The sequence below is a fragment of the Psammomys obesus genome, unplaced genomic scaffold, assembly GCF_907164565.1.
Source record: "Psammomys obesus unplaced genomic scaffold, mPsaObe1.curated_primary_1811, whole genome shotgun sequence".
Taxonomy (NCBI): Eukaryota; Metazoa; Chordata; class Mammalia; order Rodentia; family Muridae; genus Psammomys; species Psammomys obesus.
Window position 1 is genome coordinate 10127165 of NW_026596039.1, and position 20624 is coordinate 10147788.

At 41.4% G+C, this 20624-nt stretch overlaps 1 protein-coding gene across 1 annotated transcript in view; it reads left to right on the forward strand.

Moving 5' to 3' along the window:
* The first annotated feature begins 1402 nt into the window (after nucleotides 1–1402).
* LOC129687587 (uncharacterized) overlaps nucleotides 1403–20624 on the forward strand; it is a 75827-nt gene continuing 56605 nt past the window's right edge. Inside the window, exons 1-3 of the mRNA XM_055622048.1 lie at nucleotides 1403–1630; nucleotides 18571–18679; nucleotides 19699–20432. Of these exons, the coding sequence (XP_055478023.1) occupies nucleotides 18581–18679; nucleotides 19699–20432 (833 nt within the window). The 5' untranslated portion in view covers nucleotides 1403–1630; nucleotides 18571–18580. The remainder of the gene's footprint in view (nucleotides 1631–18570; nucleotides 18680–19698; nucleotides 20433–20624) is intronic.

A 20624-nucleotide genomic window follows, 5' to 3' on the forward strand; every position in this document is an offset into this window, starting at 1 on the left:
GTAACGTGCAGAAGGAAGAACTCAGGAAAGGGGTTAAAGATGCTGTTTGCTCAAGCTCTACTTGCAATGCTCTCTAATAGCTAGCAAAACAATATATAAACAGCAGTGGGAAAAATAAAAATTATTCACTCTTGAAGTGAACCCAGTGTCTTGGGTCTCTGTCTACCATTATCTTCCTTTCTAGGTCCCTTGGAAGCTCAAGTCTGCCCTGGCTGTGCCATTTTCCTTCCTATCCTTTCCCTAAAGACAGCATCCCCAACCCCCAAGTCCCATTTCCTGGATCAGATTCTTCCAAAACCCTTGGAAAGATTTATAAGACAGAGACTAGCTCTAACCTTTTTGTTGAAATTCCCCTTCAATGCAGATGTTCTCTGTGTCCCTGTGGAGGCTGGGAATGAGTTAGACTCCCACCAGACTCTCAGGATGGAGACCAAGAGCCCTAAAGGCTTCACTACTGAGGTAAAAGCTAACTGCTTGGGGACAATTGATACCTGCTAGCAGGTGGTTTCTTTTTTGTCCATAGACTGAAGACTTAAGAGCTCAGAGCAAACAAAAGCAAACTTTATTGGCAAGCATTACAGACACCCACCCCCTCAGGCAGAGGAGGGAGTCCAGAACTGGTACCCACCAACTTTCAGGAGTCCCTTGTTTTTATTTGTATTTAAGTACTCCCTGAATTAGTAACCCAGGACGTCATGCTGTACCTAGAGCTTTCATGGGTCCCTCCCAGTGTAGATATGAGGTCCAGAGCTTCTGTCTACGAACATGGAAACATCTGCTAGTTGTTTGTCTGCCACCAATCAAGGTGACTCTCTTGCTCCCTCCCCATTTTGGGTGTTGCCATGCCTTGAGAAAGAGAACCTTAATAGAAAAGAAAAACTCAGTGCACAGCAAAGGAAATGGTGACTCATCTCCTTCCTGTGTTTTTCCCCTTGAGCTTACATGATCTAGGCATCTTGCTCTGTGCTCTTCTTTTGGTATGTGTGTAGTCTCACTCTCTCCCTCCCTTTCTCATACCTTCCCCCTTCTTCCCTCCCTTTCACTCTCACCCCATCTTCCCCTCCCTTTCCCTTGCCCCTCCCTTGTTCTCTTCTTCCTGTTCTTAGATGTACTTTATCCACATTAAACAAATACCAAATCCTCATTGCTAACTACATTCATTTTGAATATTAAAATAGGCCAGTGAAAAAGGAAGTACCACACAGTGTCTGGGCCACTAAAGCACCAAGTAGAAAGAGATGTTACAAATAACAAAAAGGAGGAAGGTGAGTTTTACAGGGCTTCCTTTCTACTGAGCCTCAAAAGAAAAGTTGTTTCCTCCACAAGATTTATGTTTACTGTTTTTTCTGCAATATTTCGGGTTTCTTTTTTCCTGCTTCAAAGTACTCTGTTATTATTTTCTTCAAATTAAAACCTTTCCAGGAAGAAAGAAGAGGTCCCTAAGACGCAGGACCAGAATTTTAAAATGTTCTAGAATCTCTGAAGCTCAAAGATTGCAGGCCTCCTCCCAAAGGTTATAAACAGTTGATAGCCTGGTGGAGCTTCCTCCAGGTTGGGCCAGACAACTCCAGGACCCATGCTGCAGTGTGTCTCCTGTGGTGGATCCGGCTGCCTCCGAGTATTCCTTCCTGTAAGTAACCCCAGCAGCTCCATGGGTTCACTTGGACTTGGCAGAGATTGTGCCTTTGGACTGCTCTCCACGAGGGGTCTGTGGGGAACAGACGCTTGCCACATCTTGGGAAAAGCCCCACAACAAATGTCAGTAATATTTCTTTGCAGCTGATCATACTACCTACCTCAGTTTTTCACATGTGATATTATCCTGGTGGGGAATATATGAATATGTCATGGGACCTTGGAATGTGAGAAGATCAGTGTGGTCTAGAATTATTCTGGAAAGCTTTCTAAATAGAGGGAGTCCTCCTGCTTTAGATTATCAAGTTTGGTTGGACTGGTGCTGTTCCATAGAAGGTTGTTTTCTTAAGTCAGAAAAGCAGAGTTTTTACATTTGGATGTGTGTTCTCTGAGTGTGTTTAATATACATGAAGAATTGTGTAGGGAATATCCACTTTCCCTCTAGCATGCTTTTAAGAGTACTTCCCCTTGAACATGAGCCTAGGAGTTGCTTCTGAATGCTAGGTTATATCCTCCAGGATATTAACTAATTATTTTCAGTAAAACATATTAAAGTCCATGTTATTCACATACAGAATTAGATAGTCTACTGAAATAAAATCTTATCGTGGATCTTTTTAATGAGTTTTAGTGAGAGATCTTTTGTGATCTATACACAGTCTAAGTAGACAACTTTTAAAACAGAGCAGGCAAACAAGCCAGTGCCATAACCTGACTGAATTATTTTGTACTTTCACCAACAACAGAATAATGTTGAAATTGAGATTTATGTTATAACCTGCCTGTGGTCATATGCTTTGACTTTATATATTTGTATGTTATCTATATTTATATATTAATATATTAATGTACTCCATCAGACCTGAAGATGTGTTTTAAAAATTATGTAACTACCCTGATGAATCAGATAAAAAGCCATTCAAGGCAGCTCAGTTTCTAACTAGGTTAAAAAACAGGAAACTTCTTTTTTCTAGAAAAGAACTTCCTCAATCAAATAAAACTCACTGAGAGAAAGCAAATACGGTATGTTAGAGACCAGATGTTTGTGCACATTTGTTGGCGTTTGTAAACTAATGATGAAGGTAAAATAAGGCAAACACAGTACCCAGTAAGTTACTCACAATGGTCTCTGGTCTGAGAGTGCTGCCGTAAAAATCCTATAAAAATCAATCACTAGAATTTCTCTATATATGCCACATACTTTTCTTTTTAAAGCAAAAATTATACACACATATACATACATCATACCCATGTACATACACATATAGACATAATCATGTAGCCAGGCAACATCAACAGGCAGCAAGGAGTTCTCAGTAGCCCACATCACTAGCTGTCAGCAGACAGTTGGTGGTTTTTGCCAACTGCTGTGTTTTTAAGGTTGGGGCTGGTGGTAGGTCTAACGAACTCGGGTGGGTGGCCCCACACCCGTGAGTGTGGAATCGGTACCAGACGGAATCAGCGAGTCACAAAAAATGAGAAATGAAATTAAACACCAGACATGAAGTTGGAAGAGGAACGGGGCTTGGGGAGGGGGACACGAGGTGTGGATCTGGGAGGAGTTAGGCGTCATGTGGGAGTGACTATGACAAAACTACATTATCTACACGATGGAATTCTCAAATAATTAATTAAAATTATGGAGGGGTGGAGAAGTGGCTTACTGATTAAGAGCAGTTGTTGCTCTTCCAAAGTCCTGGGGTTCAGAACAAATTTTATTTTCTACGTTTTTTGTGGGTTTTTTTCCTTAGTTACATTTTATTTTTTTTAATTTTTTATTATTATTAATTACACTTTATTCATTTTGTACCCCCCATAAGCCCCGCCCTCCTTCCCTCCCAATCCCACCCTTCCTCCCCTTCCTGCATGCATGTCCCTCCCCAAGTCCACTGATAGGGGAGGTTCTCCTCTCCTTCTTTCTGATCTTAGACTATCAGGTCTCATCAGAAGTGGCTGCATTTTCATCTTCTGTGGCCTGGTAAGGCTGCTCCCGCCTCAGGGGGATGTGATTAACGAGCAGGCCAATCAGATTATGTCAGAGGCAGTCCCTCTCCCCATTACTATGTAACCCACTTGGACACTGACTGCCATGGACTACATCTATGCAGGGGTTCTAGGTTATCTCCATGAATAGTCCTTGGTTGGAGTATGAGTCTCTAGGAAGTTCCCTGTGTTCAAATTTTCTTGTTCTGTTGCTCTCCTTGTGGAGTTCCTGTCCCCTCCAGCTCTTACTATTTCCCACTTCTTACATAAAATTCCATTCACGCTACCCGACAGTTGGCCATCAGGCTCAGCATCTGCTTTGATGGTCTGCAGGACAGAGCCTTTCAGAAGCTCTCTGTGGCAGGTTCCTAGGTTGTTCACTGTTTTCTTCTTCTGGCTTTCAGAGGCCCTCTGTAGCAGGTTCCTAGGTTGTTTCCTGTTTTCTTCTTCTTCTGATGTCCATCCTCTTTGCCTTTCAGGATGGGGATTGAGCATTTTAGTTAGGGTCCTCTCTTTTGCTTAGTTTGTTTAGATGTACCAATTTTAGTGGGTTTATCCTATGTTGTATGTTTATATGAGTGAGTATATACCCTGTGTGTCTTTTTGCTTCTGGGACAACTCACTCAGGATGATCCTTTCCAGGTCCCACCATTTACCTGCAAATTTCATGATTTCCTTATTTTTCATTGCTGAGTACTACTCCATTGTATAGATGTACCACAATTTCTGCATCCATTCTTCAGTTGGAGGCATCTGGGCTGTTTTCAGCTTCTGACTATTACAAATAAAGCTGCTACAAACATGGTTGAGCAAATGTCCTTACTATGTACTTGAGCCTCTTTTGGATATATGTCTAGAAGTGGTATGGCTGGATCTTGAGGAAGCGCTATTCCTAGTTGTCAGAGAAAGCACCAGATTGATTTCCAGAGTGGTTGTACAAGTTTACATTCCCACCAGCAGTGGAGAAGGGTTCCCCTTTCTCCACAACCTCTCCAGCATGTGTTGTCACTTGAGTTTTTAATCTTGGCCATTCTCATGGGTGTAAGCTGAAATCTCAGGGTTGTTTTGATTTGCATTTCCCTAATGGCTAATGAGGTTGAGCATTTTTTTTAATTTTATTTTTTTCTTATCAGTTACATTTTATTAACTCTGTATCCCAGCCGTATCCCCCTCCCTCATTCCCTCCCAGTCCCTCCCTCTCTCCCTCATCTCCACCGTGCCCCTTGCCAAGTCCACTGATAGGCGGGACCCCCTCCCCATTCATCTGATCCTGTTTTACCAGGTATCTTCAGGACTGGCTGCAAAGCTCTCCTCTGTGGCCTAACAGGACTGCTCCTCCTTGGGGGGTGGGGAGGCCAAAGAGCCAGTCATTGAGTTCCTGTTAGAAATAGTCCTTGTTCCCCTCACTATGGGAAACCAATTGGTTACTGAGCTACCACAGGCTACATCTGAGCAGAGGTTCTAGGTTACATTCATACATGGTCCTTGGTTGCATGTCAGTCTCAGAAAAGACTCTGTGCCCAGATATATTTGGTCCTTGTGGAGCTCCTATCCTTTCCTCATCAGACTAACTCCCCTTCTTTCTTATGATTCCCTGTACTCTGCCAAAGGTTTGGTCATGAGTCTTTGCTTTGAAAACACTGCTAGTTAGAGTCTTTCAAATGCGCTCAGTAGACTCCTGTCCTTGTTCAATGCGCATCCCATCTGTCTTTCAAAACGAGGATTGATAATCTTACCCCATGTCCACTCTCTTGATTATGTTTTTTAGGTGTATAGATTTCATTATGTTTATCATATCTTATAAGTCTATATAAGTGAGCATATACCTTGTTTGTCTTTCTCTTTCTGGGATATTTCACTCAGGATGATCTTTTCTAGATCCCACCATTTGCCTGCAAATTTCATGATTTCCTCCTTTTTCATTGCTGAGTAGTATTGCATTGTGTAAAAATACCACAATTTCTGTACCCATTCCTCTGTTAATGGACATCTGGGTTGTTTCCAGGTTCTGGCTATTACAAATAAAGCTGCTATAAACATGGTTGAGCAAATATCCCTTTTGTGTACTTGAGCAAACTTTGGGTATATACCTAGCAGTGGTATAGCTGGGTCTTGAGGAAGCACTATTCCTAATTGTCTTGGAAAGCGCCAGATAGATTTCCAGAGTGGTTGTACCAGTTTACATTCCCACCAGCAGTGGAGGAGGGTTCCCCTTTCTCCACAACCTCTCCAGCATGTGATATCACTTGAGTTTTTCATCTTGGCCATTCTGATGGGTGTAAGGTGATATTGCAGGGTCGATTTGATTTGCATTTCCCTGATGGCTAATGAGGATGAGCATTTCTTTAAGTGTTTCTCTGCCATTCGATATTCCTCTGTCGAGAATTCTCTGTTTAGCTCCCCATTCATCTGATCCTGTTTTATCAGGTATCTTCAGGACTGGCTGTTCCCCATTTTTTAATTGGATTACTTGGTTTGCTGCTTTTCAGCTTCTTTAGTTCTTTGTATATACTCAATATTAGTCCTCTTTCAGATAAATCGTTAGTGAAGATTCTTTCCCAATCTGTAGGCAGGCGTTTTGTTTTGATGACAGTGTCCTTTGCTTTACAGAAGCTGTTCAGTTTCATGAGGTCCCATTTATTGATTGTTGCTCTTAGAGCCTGTGCTGTTGGTGTTCTGTTCAGGAAGTTGTCTCCTGTGCCAATGAGTTCTAGGCTGTTCCCCACTTTTTCTTCTAACAGATTTAGAGTATCTGGTTTTATGTTGAGGTCTTTGATCCACTTGGACTTTAGTTTTGTGCAGGGTGATAAATATAGATCTATTTTCATTTTTCTGCATGTGGACATCCAGTTGGACTAGCACCATTTGTTGAAGATGCTATCTTTTTTCCATTGAATGGTTTTGGCTTCTTTGTCAAAAATCGAGTATTCATAGGTGTGTGGGTTTATTTCTGGGTCTTCTATGTGGTTCCATTGATCCTCCTTTCTGTTTTTATGCCAATACCATGCAGTTTTTATTACTATTGCTCTGTAGTACAACTTGAGATCGGGGATGAAGATACCTCCAGATGATCTGTTGTTGTACAGGATTGTTTTGGAGATTCTGGGTTTTTTGTTTCTCCATATGAAGCTGAGAATATTTTTTTTCAAGGTCTGTAAAGAATTGAGTTGGTATTTTGATGGGAATTGCATTGAATCTGTAGATTGCTTTTGGCAGGATGGCCATTTTCACAATGTTAATCCTACCAATCCATGAGCACGGGAGATCTTTCCATCTTCTGAGATCTTCTTCAATTTCTTTCTTCAGAGACTTGAAGTTTTTCTCAAACAGGTCTTTCACTTGCTTGGTTAGTGTCACCCCAAGGTAGTTTATGTGGTTAGTGGCTATTGTGAAGGGTGTTGTTTCCCTAATTTCTTTCTCGGCCCTTTTGTCTTTTGTATACAGGAGGGCTTCTGATTTTTTTGAGTTGATTTTATATCCTGCCACTTTGCTGAAGGTGTTTATCAACTGGAGGAGTTCTCTGGTTGAATTCTTGGGGTTGCTCATATATACTATCATATCATCTGTGAATAGTGACACTTTGACCTCTTCCTTTCCGATTTGTATCCCCTTGATCTCCTTTAGTTGTCTTATTGCTCTGGCTAGGACTTCAAGTACTATGTTAAAGAGGTAGGGAGAGAGTGGGCAGCCTTGTCTTGTCCCTGATTTCAGTGGGATTGACTTAAGTTTCTCTCCATTTAGTTTGATGTTGGCTATAGGCTTGCTGTATATTGCCTTTACTATGTTTAGATATGTGCCTTGTATTCCTGATCTCTCCAAGACTTTAAACATGAATGGGTGTTGGACTTTGTCAAATGTTTTTTCAGCATCTAAGGAGATGATCATGTGGTTTTTCTCCTTCAGTTTGTTTATGTGGTGGATTACATTGATGGATTTCCGTATGTTGAACCATCCTTGCATGCCTGGAATGAAGCCTACTTGGTCGTGGTGGATGATATCTTTGATGTGTTCTTGGATTCGGTTTGCAAGTATTTTATTGAGTATTTTTGCGTCAATGTTCATAAGAGAGATAGGTCTGAAGTTCTTTTTTTTGTTGGATCTTTGTGTGGTTTAGGTATCAAGGTGACTGTTGCTTCATAGAATGAGTTTGGTAATGTACCTTCTGTTTCTATTTTGTGGAATAGTTTGAGGAGAATTGGTGTGAGCACTTCTTTGAAGGTCTTGTAGAATTCCACGCTGAAACCATCTGGCCCAGGGCTTTTTTTGGAGGGGAGACTGTGAATGACTGCTTCAATTTCCTTGGGGGATATAGGGCTGTTCAGTCTTTCTACCTGATCTTGACTTAGTGTTGGAAGATGGAATCTATCAAGAAAATTGTCCATTTCATTTAGATTTTCAAATTTTGTGGCATATACACTTTTGTGGTATGACCTAATGATTGTTTGAATTTCCTCTGTGTCTGTAGTTATGTCACCCTTTTCATTTCTGATTTTGTTGATTTGGATAGATTCTCTCTGTTTTTAGTTAGTTTGGCTAAGGGTTTGTCTATCTTGTTGATTTTCTCAAAGAACCAGCTTTTTGTTTCATTGATTCTTTGAATAGTTTTATTTGTTTCTAATTGATTGATTTCAGCCCTGAGTTTGATTATTTCCAGCTTTCTGCTCCTCTTGGGTGTATCTGCTTCTTTTTTTTCTAGTGTTTTCAGTTGGGCCATTAAGTTGTTTGTATGTGATGTTACGAATTTCTTCTTGCAGGTACTTAGTGCTATAAATTTTCCCCTGAGCACTGCTTTCAATGTGTCCCATAAATTTGGGTATGTTGTGCCTTCATTTTCATTGAATTCTAGGAAGTCTTTAATTTCTTTCTTTATTTCTTCCTTAACCCAGCTGTCGTTGTGTAACAGGTTGTTCAGTTTCCATGTGCGTGGAAGCTGTTTGTTATTTCTGTTGTTGTTGAGGTCCAGCTTAAGTTCATGGTGGTCAGATAGAATACAAGGGATTATGTCAATCTTTTTGTATCTGTTGAGGCTTTCTTTATGACCAACTATATGGTCTATTTTGGAGAAGGTTCCATGAAAAGAAGGTATACTCTTTTGAGTTTGGATGAAAAGATCTGTAGACGTCTATTAGGTCCATTTGATTTAGGGTCTCTGTAAGTGTTTTTATTTCCCTATTTGTTTTCTGTCTAGTTGATCTGTCCTTTGGTGAGAGTGGAGTGTTGAAGTCTCCCACTATTAGGGTTTTAGGATCAATGTGTGATTTAAGCTTTAATATTGTTTCATTTACGAATGTAGGTGCTCTTGTATTTGGGGCATAGATATTCAAAATTGTGATGTCCTCTTGGTGGATTTTTCCTTTGATGAGAATATAGTGGCTGTCCTTATGTTTTTTGATTAACTTGAGTTGAAAGTCTATTTTATTAGATATTAGGATGGCTACTCCCGCTTGTTTTCTGGAACCATTTGCTTGAAAAACATTAACCAATTGGTTTCCCATAGTGAGGGGAACAAGGACTATTTCTAACAGGAACTCAATGACTGGCTCTTTGGCCTCCCCTTCTATTTTTTTTTTAATTTTATTTTTTTTCTTATCAGTTACATTTTATTAACTCTGTATCCCAGCCGTATCCCCCTCCCTCATTCCCTCACAGTCCCTCCCTCCGTCCCTCATCTCCACCGTGCCCCTTGCCAAGTCCACTGATAGGGGGACCTCCGCCCCATTCATCTGATCCGGTTTTATCAGGTATCTTCAGGACTGGCTGCAAAGCTCTCCTCTGTGGCCTAACAGGACTGCTCCTCCCTTGGGGGGGGTGGGGAGGCCAAAGCTGTAGGAGTTCCCTGGTAGAGTTTTTGGGGTCACTCATGTATACTATCATATCATCTGCAAATAGTGATAATTTGACTTCTTCCTTTTTCATCTGTATCCCCTTGATCTACTTCAACTGTCTTATTGATCTAGCAAGGACTTCCAGCACTATGTTGAAGAGATATGGAGAGAGTGGGCAGCCTTGTCTTATCCCTGATTTCAGTTGAATTGCTTTAAGTTTCTCTCCGTTCAGTTTGATGTTGGCTATAGGCTTGCTGTATATCGCCTTTACTATGTTTAGATATGTGCCTTGTATCCCTGATTTCTCCAAGACTTTAAACATGACTGGATGTTGGATTTTGTCAAATGCTTTTTCAGCATCTAGGGAGATTATCATGTGGTTTTGTTCTTTCAGTTTGTTAATATGGTGAATCACATTGATGGATTTCCGTATATTGAACCACCCCTGCATACCTGGGATGAAGCCTACTTGGTCATAGTGGATAATATCTTTGATGTGTTCTTGGATTCAGTTTGCAAGTATTTTGTTAAGTATTTTTGCATCAATGTTCATAAGGGAGATTGGCCTGAAATTCTCTTTCTTTGTTGAGTCTTTGTGAGGTTTAGGTACCAAGGTGACTGTGGCTTCATAGAATGAGTTTGGTAGTGTTCCTTCTGTTTCTATTTTGTGGAATAGTTTGAAGAGAATTGGTGTTAGCTTTTCTTTGAAGGTCTGGTAGAATTCTTCACTGAAGCCATCTGGTCCTGGGATTTTTTTGGATGGGAAACTTTTGATGGCTGCTTCTATTTCTTTGGGGGATATAGGACTGTTTAATTGATTTACCTGGTCTTGATTCAGCTTTGGTAAGTCAAATAGATCAAGATAATTGTCCATTTCATTTAGATTTTCAAATTTTGTGGCATATAGACTTTGGAAGTAAGTCCTAATGATTGTTTGGATTTCCTCAGTGTCTTTTGTTATGTCCCCCTTTTCATTTCTGATTTTGTTGATTTGGGTGGTGTCTCTCTGCCTTTTACTTAGCTTGGCTAAGGGTTTGTTGATCTTGTTGATTTTCTCAAGGAACCAGCTCTTGGTTTCATTGATTCTTTGAATTGTTTTGTTTGTTTCTAATTGATTGATTTCAGCACTGAGTTTGATTATTTCCAGCCGTCTACTCCTTCTTGGTATGTCTGCTTCTTCTTTTTCTAGGGTTTTTAAGTGAGCCATTAAGTTGCTTGAATGAGCTGTTTCGAATTTCTTCTTGAAGGCACTTAGTGCTATGAACTTTCCTCTTAGCACTGCTTTCATTGTGTCCCATAAGTTTGGGTATGTTGTGCCTTCATTTTCATTGAATTCTAGGAAGTCTTTAATTTCTTCTTTATTTCTTCTCTGACCTAGCTGTCATTTAGATGCAAGTTGTTCATTTTCCGTGTGTGTAGGCTTTTTGCTATTTCTGTTATTGTTGAGGTCCAGCTTTATTCCATGATGATCAGACATGATACAAGGGATTATTTCAATCTTCTTGTATCTGTTGAGGCTTGCTTTGTGACCAACTATATGCTCTATTTTGGAGAAGATTCCATGAGGTGCTGAGAAGAAGGTAAATTCTTTTGTGTTTGGGTGTAAAGTTCTGTAAATGTCTGTTAGGTCCATTTGATTCATGACCTCTGTTAGAGACATTGTTTCTTTGTTTAATTTCTGTTTTGTTGACCTGTCCTTTGTTGAGAGTGGGGTGTTGAAGTCTCCCACTATTAATGGGTGGGGATCTATATGTGGTTTAAATTTTATCAATGTTTCTTTAACAAATGTGGGTGCTCTTGTATTTGGGGCATAGATGTTCAGGATTGTGATGTCTTCCTGGTGGAATTTTCCTTTGATGAGTATGAAGTGTCCTTTCCCATCTCTTTTTATTAATTTTGGTTGAAAGTCTATTTTATCAGATATTAGATTGGCTACTCCTGCTTGCTTCTTGGGTCCATTTGCCTGGAAAGTTGTCTTCCAACCTTTTACCCTCAGGTAATGTCTATCTTTGTGCCTTGGGTGTGTTTTTTGTATACAAAAGATTTCTGGGTTTTGTTTACGTATCCATTCTGTTAATCTGCGTCTTTTTATTGGAGAATTGAGTCCATTGATGTTGAGAGAGATTAATGACCAGTGGCTGTTAGATCCTTTGATTTTGATGTTGGCTGTGTTCATAAGGTTGTGTGCTTGCTTGCTTTTTGTTTTACTGTAGTAAGGTTAATTATTTCCTGTGTTTTCTTGAAAGAAGCTAATTTTTGGAGTTGTATTTTCCCTTCCAGTGTCTTCTCTAATGCTTGATTTGTGTGTAGGTATTGTTGAAATTTGTTTTTGTCATTGAATATCTTGTTTTCTCCATCTATGAGGACTGAGAGCTTTTCAGGGTATAGTAGCCTGGGCTGACATCTGTGTTCTCTTAGGGTCTGCATGATTTTCGTCCAGGCCCTTCTGGCTTTCATAGTCTCTGTTGAAAAGTCAGGTGTGATTCTAATGGGTTTGCCATTATATGTTACTTGGCCTTTTTCCCTTGCAGCTTTTAGTATTTTTTCTTTGTTCTGTATATTTACTGTTTTGATTATTATGTGGCGGGAGGATTTTCTTTTCTGGTCAAATTTGTTGGGTGTTCTGTAGTCCTCATGTATTCTTATTGGCCTCTCCTTTAACTTGGCGAAATTTTCTTCAATGATTTTGTTGAAAATATTTTCTGGGCCTTGGAGAAGGGAGTCTTCTTTTTCCTCTATACTGATTATTCTTAGGTTTTGTCTTCTCATGTTGTCTTGGATTTCTTGGACGGTCTGTGTCAGGAATTTTTTGGATTTAACATTTTCTTTGACAGATACATTGATTTCTTCCATTGTATCTTCTACACCTGAGATTCTTTCTTCCATCTCTTGTAGTCTGTTGGTTATGCTTACCTCTGTAGTTCCTGTTTTCTTTCCTAGATTCTTCCTCTCCATTATTTTCTCCATTTGTGTTTTCTTTAATTTTTCCAGTTCTATCTTCAGGTCTTGAGTTGTTTTGTTACTTCCTTCACCTGTCTGATTGTACTTTCTTGTTTTTCTTTTAGTTCCTTCAGCTCTGTTTCTTTTATTTCATTCAGTGTTTTAAGCATTTCCTTTCTAAAGGCCATAAACTGTTTGGCTGCAACTTCCTCTATTTCTTTACAGATGGCAATATTCTGTTTGAGTTTATCTTCCTCTATGTCTTTATGTATCTTATTTGTTTCCTCTGTTATCATCTTCATGAGCATAGTTGTTAGGTCATCTTCTTGGATTTCAGTTATGCTGGGGTGTCCAGGGCTACTTGCCCCTGGATAACTGGGTTCTGGAGATGCCATATTGCTCTGTCTTTTGTTGCTTGAGCTTTTACGCTGGCCTCTACCCATTGTGCTATCTTAGGTGTTTGGGGTTATTTTCTGGTGGTTCCTGGGGATCCTGTGGTGGAGAGAATCCCCTTGGCAGAAAGCTGGTTTTTCCTGAAGGAAGTCTTCTCAGCTTTTTGGGTCCTGGATCGCTGGCGTTTTTTCAGGAGTTGCTGCTGCTCACCTCAGGGATAGAGACCTGAGTGGTAACTGTGGTCTTTGTTAGTCGAGAGGGTTCTCCTCTCACCTAGGGAAGTCCTGAAGACAGCTGCTCTGTTTCTGGGTTTCTTGCTGTAAATTTAATGATCAGCTGCTGTGACCCAGTTGGACATGTGGCACGCAGCAACTGTTTGTGCCTGTGTTGGAGCACAACTGAGTGATGGCGGCTCGGCCCCACCAGTCTGCGAGACTTTTTCCAGGGAAGGCTTGGGTGATTTAAGTCAGTACAGTTTCCTTCCTTCCTTGTGGATTCTCTGGAGACAGGGACTCCCAGTCTCTTTTTTGCCCTGGGGCGCACCACTCAGTCTCTGCCAGCTACGCAGAAACTGCCAGTGTCTGCCTTTCTGGCCTTTGGGAGCCTGGGCGTCTGCCTAATCTGGGTAATTTTCCCGATACCTTTTCGGGGTGGGGGTGTCAGCTGAGTGCTCTGAGATCAGACCAGCCGTTTCCCTCCTGTGTGTTTGCATTGGACAGTGAAATGCGGTCTCTGGTGCCCTGGGGCCCACAGTTCTATCTGAGGCAGCAAATCAGGCATGCAGGCAGGGCTCTGTGCAGGGGCCTGGGTCCCTGGCTCTGGCTCTGGCCTGGCTCCTGGGGCACCTGCGGAACCCTAGTCTTTTCCAGGGGATGTCTCGGTGACCTAAGGTCGGTCCCAATCGTTTCCTGCACCATGGGGCTAGCTCTCGAGTGAAAATTCCAGTTTCTGATAGTGTGGTGCGCATGGTTCAGTCTGGGACCATGACCAGAGACACTGGCATGTGATTCTGGGCTGGGGCTGGTGGCCAAGCGTCTGGCAGAACCGGGATCTCTTCCTCGGTTTAGCCGGGTGAGTTAAAAGCTGATTGAATCCCCCACCGTGGGGTATCCTCTCACCTGGGAAACACAGTTGCCTGTGTTTTATGGCCGAGAGTTCTGATTGCTGGTCACTGTGCCGATCCTGCATTTGCTGTTACTGATTTGCTGGTTATCTGGACTTCGGGATTTCGGGACAACTCAATTACACCGAAGCGAAGTCATCAACATTTGAAACAAGCTAACTTCTCATTTAGCCATGTCAGATTTTCATCAGCACACTAAACAACAAGCAGGAGAGTATTACTTTTGGATTTCTGATATTGGTATTGCCCCAAAGAATCCTACCACCCCACCCAGCAGGAACTATTATAGAGAGCTCAGCCCCCTGTCCCCACTAACTTTTTTTCCTCATACCTGCTGTTGGGTTTTGGAAGGGAGGTAGAAGCATTTAATAGCCCTAAATAAAGTAGGTTTGTTCAAAAAAAAATCAAGCCCAACACAGAGTCAAGAAGAAAGTCTGTTTCTGGTAGGTGACATCATTCACAAGCCTAGGTAGAGGAATCAGCAATGACAACAGAGATTTGGCTAACTGGTCAGGCTGAACTTGAAGATTCCTATGAACAGGGTAAACTCAGCTCTGCTCTCCCAGAAGCAACTGGTGTCAGCCTTTGCTCATTTCTATGATGTAAATGTATGCACAGTGGGCAGCTAGTTTCAGCCAAGAAGAAATATGCACAACATTGCTTATTGGTTATCATGAGGCAGGCTTAGCACACCTCTGCCCTAGAGCCTTTCCAGTAGAGACAGCCTGAGGACATTTGCAGAGGCAGAACTCAAGCTGAGTTGTTGGCTCTAGTGAGGCATCCCTGTAGGAGTGCATGTTATTGCCCCTGCTCTAAGTCTCTAGAGAAGAACTGTAGCCTAGAGATGCTTTTCTTATGTGAAGGAAGCTGCTATAGAATGTCCATCAGCCTCACTGAGGAATAGCACAAAGGGAGATGGGGTGCCCTGCAGAAGATGTCATGGCAAAGCATGCGTGTTAGACTAAGGGTGCTCAGAGAAGAGAAAACCCAGTATTGAAACTCAAGATTAAAGAGCAGGAGTTTTCCAGATTTACCAGTGAGCATGGTGGGTACTCTGCCCAGTGAGGAACAGAGGACACATGCAATGATTGAGTAATATGGAAAAAAATAAGGCATATTCAAAGATCAACATGAATATGGCCTTCCTACGCCTATGAATACATTCATATTCATAGGATATGAATATACTTCTTAAACAGTTTCTTCAGCCACTTTGTTGATTTACTTCATCTTCTGGACACATATGGGACAAGTGTTCAATATGTTTACATTCATAAATGAACAGAAAAACAAAAATTTAATAAACACAGTTTTGAAATATAAAACTGCATGCCTTCAAACTGCAATGATCTTTTTCTCCGGATTGGTAAAATTCTGTTTATTCTACTCTCTAGGTAAAAGAACATGAGTCAGAATGTAAGACCTGGGGTCTCACAGCTCAGGAGTTCAAGATTGCGCCCTTCCCAGAAACTCCCCCAGACCAAGACTCATTGGAAAAGCAAGAGGTTTATTAACCATTGCACAATGGGGTCACCCCTGCCGGTCAGCAAAGAGTGGCACCGGGAGACAAAGGCCTTTAGGTTTCTAAAAGAAAAATTGCGGGACATTTGAAGTTGCAGTTTTGGCAATTTAGGATTGGATGAGGAAGCTATAAAGTAAGACAATTGGTTAGTCTTAGGTGCTCAAGCTTGGCCAGTCCTGCCAAGTGTGGATGCAGCTGCAATTAAAGATAGGGGTGGTTGGATCATCCTTGAAGCTTAGGGCTGTGGGTTCTTGGCTGGAGGTCAAAAGCTACTCAGAAGAAGTCTGGGTTAGTTGCTAAGAAACACTATCTCAAAGACAAGGGTCTGGTCCTTCTTTTTGCTGAGTGAAGGTCATTCCTTGCTTGCCTTTTTTTATATCTGTCCTCACAGATAGGGTCATATTCCTCCATTCTCTGGAAAGGTACTAAGAGGCTTAACTTAACCTGGACCTAAAACTCAAAACTATAGGATTTAGAAGACACACAGGTTACAAAGTTAGTCTAACCCTTTCAAAAACACATATGGTAACTCATGCATTATGAAATTCACCTCAAATTTAGAAAAAATGGGTGAGTCTTGGGGTGGGAAGGACTTTGACATGTTGCCCTACTAGACATGCTATTGTACATTCTTAGAAAATAGGAAATTTGAGTGGGTTGAGGTGGAAGTTGGTCTGAAAAGTCAGATTATACCTTTTTTTTAATTACTCATCCCACAAGCATTATGCTTATTGGTGGCATTGGGTATAAGATAGACATGATTCCAAGGCTTTATTAGCTGACAAGTTCTAGTTCTCATGATATAATTTAGTGTTGAATGTACAGTACAATGAATGACAAATTACAGCAGCAGTAATGTCTTTTCTCTTGAATTCGTTCATGTCATCTCTACTCTATAAAACATAGAATTCAATCCTTCTAGAAGTTCTAAGCACCATGTTTCTATAATTGGGAAGTCACAGTTCGATCATTAGACGGTGATTTACTATCAGCTGCAACTGGCCATTGTGTCTTGCTTAAAACTGTTAACTAGCCCTAATGTGACTTTTTTCTCTAAACTGTTATTGAAGTTGGGGTCACAGTCTATACCCCAAAAAGCCAAGTTGAGCCACCCAACCATCAATTAAAACAGCCAAATGAATAAGCAGGAAGCATCAAAGGTAGATGATGTATTTGATGCAGACATATTGAAAAGAGGGACAAAGACATCTGGGGGCCGCACTGAAGTCTTATCATCATGTCCTGAAAGGAGACAAAAGTTTAAACAGTGTTACCGAAATGCCTACCTAAGCAGTCCCGCTCAGGATGTGGCCATGCCCACCACTGACCTATCTTTCTGTGTTGGAATAATGTTCTTTTCAAATGTATACACCTTACCCTTGTTCATTCAAATGCTGATTTCTCCCCCCCCCCCTTACTCTCTGGGTTCAATCCAGATATTGCATTGTGATACTCATTCTTAGCATCCTGTCTCAACTCTCGTGTAAACAGGACAAAATAAAGCAACTAGACACAATGTTGAGCAGGGAGGAGAGAGAGGGCAGGAAATGAGTGGGAGGAGAAAGTGCGGGAAGATAGCTTGGAGAGAGAGCTGGAGGACAGATCTTGTAACTATGTAGAGAGATGGACTGGACCTAAGATATCACTAAAAGCAAGTATAATGTAGGAAATCTAAATGTTAGGAAACTGAAAGGGTTAGGCTAACTTTGTAACCTATATGTCTTCTAAAGCCTATAGTTTTGAGTTTTAGGTCCAGGTTAAGCTAAAGCCTCTTAGTACCTTTCCAGAGAATGGAGGAATGTGACCCTATCTGTGAGGACAGATAGAAAAAAAGGCAAGCAAGCAATGACCTTCACTCAACAAAAAGAAGGACGAGACCCTTGTCTTTGAGATAGCGTTTCTTAGCAATGAACCTAGACTTCTTCTGAGTAGCATTTGACCTCCAGCCAAAAGTTGGTAGCCCCTAATCTTCAAGGATGAGCTAACCACCCCCACCTTCAATTTCAGCTGCATCCACACTTGGCAGGACTGGCCAAGCTTGAGCACCTAAGACTAACCAATTATCTTACTTTATAGCTTCCTCATCCAATCCTAAATTGCCAAGACTACAACTTCAAATCTCCCGCAATTTTTCTTTTAAAAACCTAAAGGCCTTTGTCTCCTGGTGCCACTCTTTGCTGACCAGCAGGGGTGACCCCATTGTGCAATGGTTAATAAACCTCTTGCTTTTGCAACGAGTCTTGGTCTGGGGGAGTTTCTGGGAAGGGCGTGATCTTGACCTCCTGAGCTGTGAGACCCCAGGTCTTACAAAACTATGAGTGCATGGAGGTTTAGGAGGGAGTAATTATTGCCCAGCATTGTGTTCTAGAGAGAAATACCAATTTCTTAAGGTCTGTTGTGTTAATAGTCTGATAGCTAAAGGGTCTCTTTAGCATATATTTATTTCATCCAGATCAATTATATTTGGGTTTCTGCATGAGAGTTACTTGGTTTTGCCCTGCACCAATAAAATGCAAACAGAATCTTTTTATGGACCTATCTGGTTAATTCACCCATGCAAAAGCTTTTCAGATAACCTAAAAGGCACTGAAATTTTTATTTAAAAAACAAAACAAAACACCAACAACATAAAAAAACAGTGGTTCTGTCTGCATTCCATCTGGTGAGTATTATTTCCACTCTCTATGACCACTTTGAAATGGGAGTGGTACAGGATCTACTTTGTTTAAAGGTATTTTATAGACTATCTTAGTAACATAAACATATTCTTAGGGTCCTGCCAGCTTTATTTTGTCCCCCCTCCCTTCCAAAATAATCTGCTGGCTAGCTAATTAATTTTTCTGCTTCTCATTGAGATTATGGTGAGTGACAGTGCAGTGTTTCTATGGGAAATGAATACATGGAGACAACATAGGGGGAGGCATCTGACTCCCATTTCAGGGTTGAGGATGAGGAAGAGACCCTTCAAACCAAAGCCTGGGTAAGAAATGGTAAACAGGGTTCACAAAGGGGCCTTTCACTAAGAGGAGAGAAAAGAAGGTACCTCACGGAAGAGGATCACGTCTCAAGGCAAGTTACAAGATACAATGAACCTGTAGGTGCAGATGGACTTCTCCTCACCTTGGTGCCTCTCTTTTGCTCTTTCCTAGGACACTGATCATGTTCTCAAATATAGTGTGTAAGAAAAGGCTGCTATCGTTCACATCATTTTTAGTAATTTTCTGGATGATTTTTGCAATTTCTCAACATTCTGCAAAGGTAGGCACACATTTTTCCACAGCTGCTACCTGCGTGAGCTATATCCTCAGATCCCATTATCCATTCTCCCATTCCAACTGGGCTTCTTTCCTCCTGACCTACCGATGATGATGATGGGGGTGGAGACAGGCAGGGAACACACTGACTGATTCTACTGTCTCACTTCCCAGCCATTCTCAGTGCCTTATAATCAACCTTCTGCCTCTCACTGGCCCCCCAAATAGCCCTTGTTAATTAAGGCCACCAACTGCCATATCACTAAATAAATATTCATCATTAAATCATGATAATATGGGTGCATATTATCGTTGGCTTTCTAAATCCAGCCTGCTACTACCTTTTTCCATGCAATTGTTCTTTTTAGTAACCAGTATGCCTTCCAATTCTGGATATTAAGCAATAATTAGAAAAGACTTACCACTGGAAGTTTATAGAAGAATTCAGATGTGAATTTGCATGCATGTATATACAGATAGATAGATAGAGATAGATATTTTTTCCTTCTGAATCTATCACTATGACATGCACTCCCATGTTTATATAGATTGTTATGATATGTTTGTATATAAAGGTATTAAACATATCTATATATGTCTATATAAATATGTAATATATAAACAGTTTATACATATAAACATGTAATAATGTTTCGGAGAGAAAGAATTGAAGAGCCATATTCATGGGTGGGAAAAACCTTCACTTTCTTTGTATTATACTAATCAGGTTTTAGAATAAATCACAAAACCAAATGAACAGTTTTCTTCATTTTTCACATTAGTAATAATTGCAATAGCCAACAAAACTATTCAGCCATCTGTCCTGTGGGAAACTAGCAAAAAGTAGTTACAGAGTGCAAGGTATATAGGATTGGGAAGAGCAAACTCATGTTCATCAACTTCTTATTCTCCAGGCTCCTACTTTAGAATGAATATATTTCTGTAAAACTCTAACTCATTGTAAGTAAAAATGGCTGGGAGCAGGTCCGTTTTTATAATTCGTTACACTTCTTGTCATTTCAGCTTTGGACTGCTCTAAACACATCTATCTCCTTCCAGCCCTGGAACACTTCCATGAAGTCTTCACCTCCTGAAATTTCAATGAACCAGTCAAAGTCACCATCCCATTCAGAGCTGAGAGTCAGGGAGATCTTGGAGAAGTTAAACCAGCAGATCCCACCCAGGCCCTTCCCCCACCTCAACACCACCACCAGCGCCACACACAGCATAGCCACCATCCTCAACCCTCTAGACAAGTACTGCGTGGGGAACCAGTTGCATGTGCTGCTGGAGGCAAGGGATTACCTGGGACGCAGAAAGGAGTATGGTGGGGACTTCCTGAGGGCCAGGATGTCCTCCCCAGCCCTGAAGGCAGGCGCCTCTGGAAAGGTGACAGACTTCAACAATGGCACCTACCTCATCAGCTTCACTCTGTTCTGGGAGGGCCCGGTCTCCCTGTCTGTCCTTCTCATACACCCCAGTGAAGGAGTGTCAGCTCTCTGGAGAGCAAGGAACCAAGGCTATGATAGAATTGCCTTCAAAGGCGCATTTGCTAATGGCACCTCCCAGGTCTCAGCTGAATGTGGCCTGATCCTAAACTCAAGGAATGAACTCTGCAAATACCTGCTCCGTGGTGGTGAAGAAGTCTTCTACTGTGTGAAGCCCCAACACATGCCCTGTGAGGCCCTGACCCACATGTCTACCAGGCAGCAAGGTGTTTCTCATCTCACTGCCAAAGAAAAAGGCCTTTTCCAGAAGTGAGTATCCTTTCAGTACAATGAGAGGTACTGAGCAGGACCCTCAGGTGCTTCCTCCACTCAAGATTCTGGTAAGACCTGTGCTGTCTTTACTGGGCCCCCTGTTCATGCCACCATGTGCATTCCCATTGACATAGTCAGTGAAAGGGGCTGCCCAATGAAAAGGAACCCAATGAAGCGCATGCCTCTGCT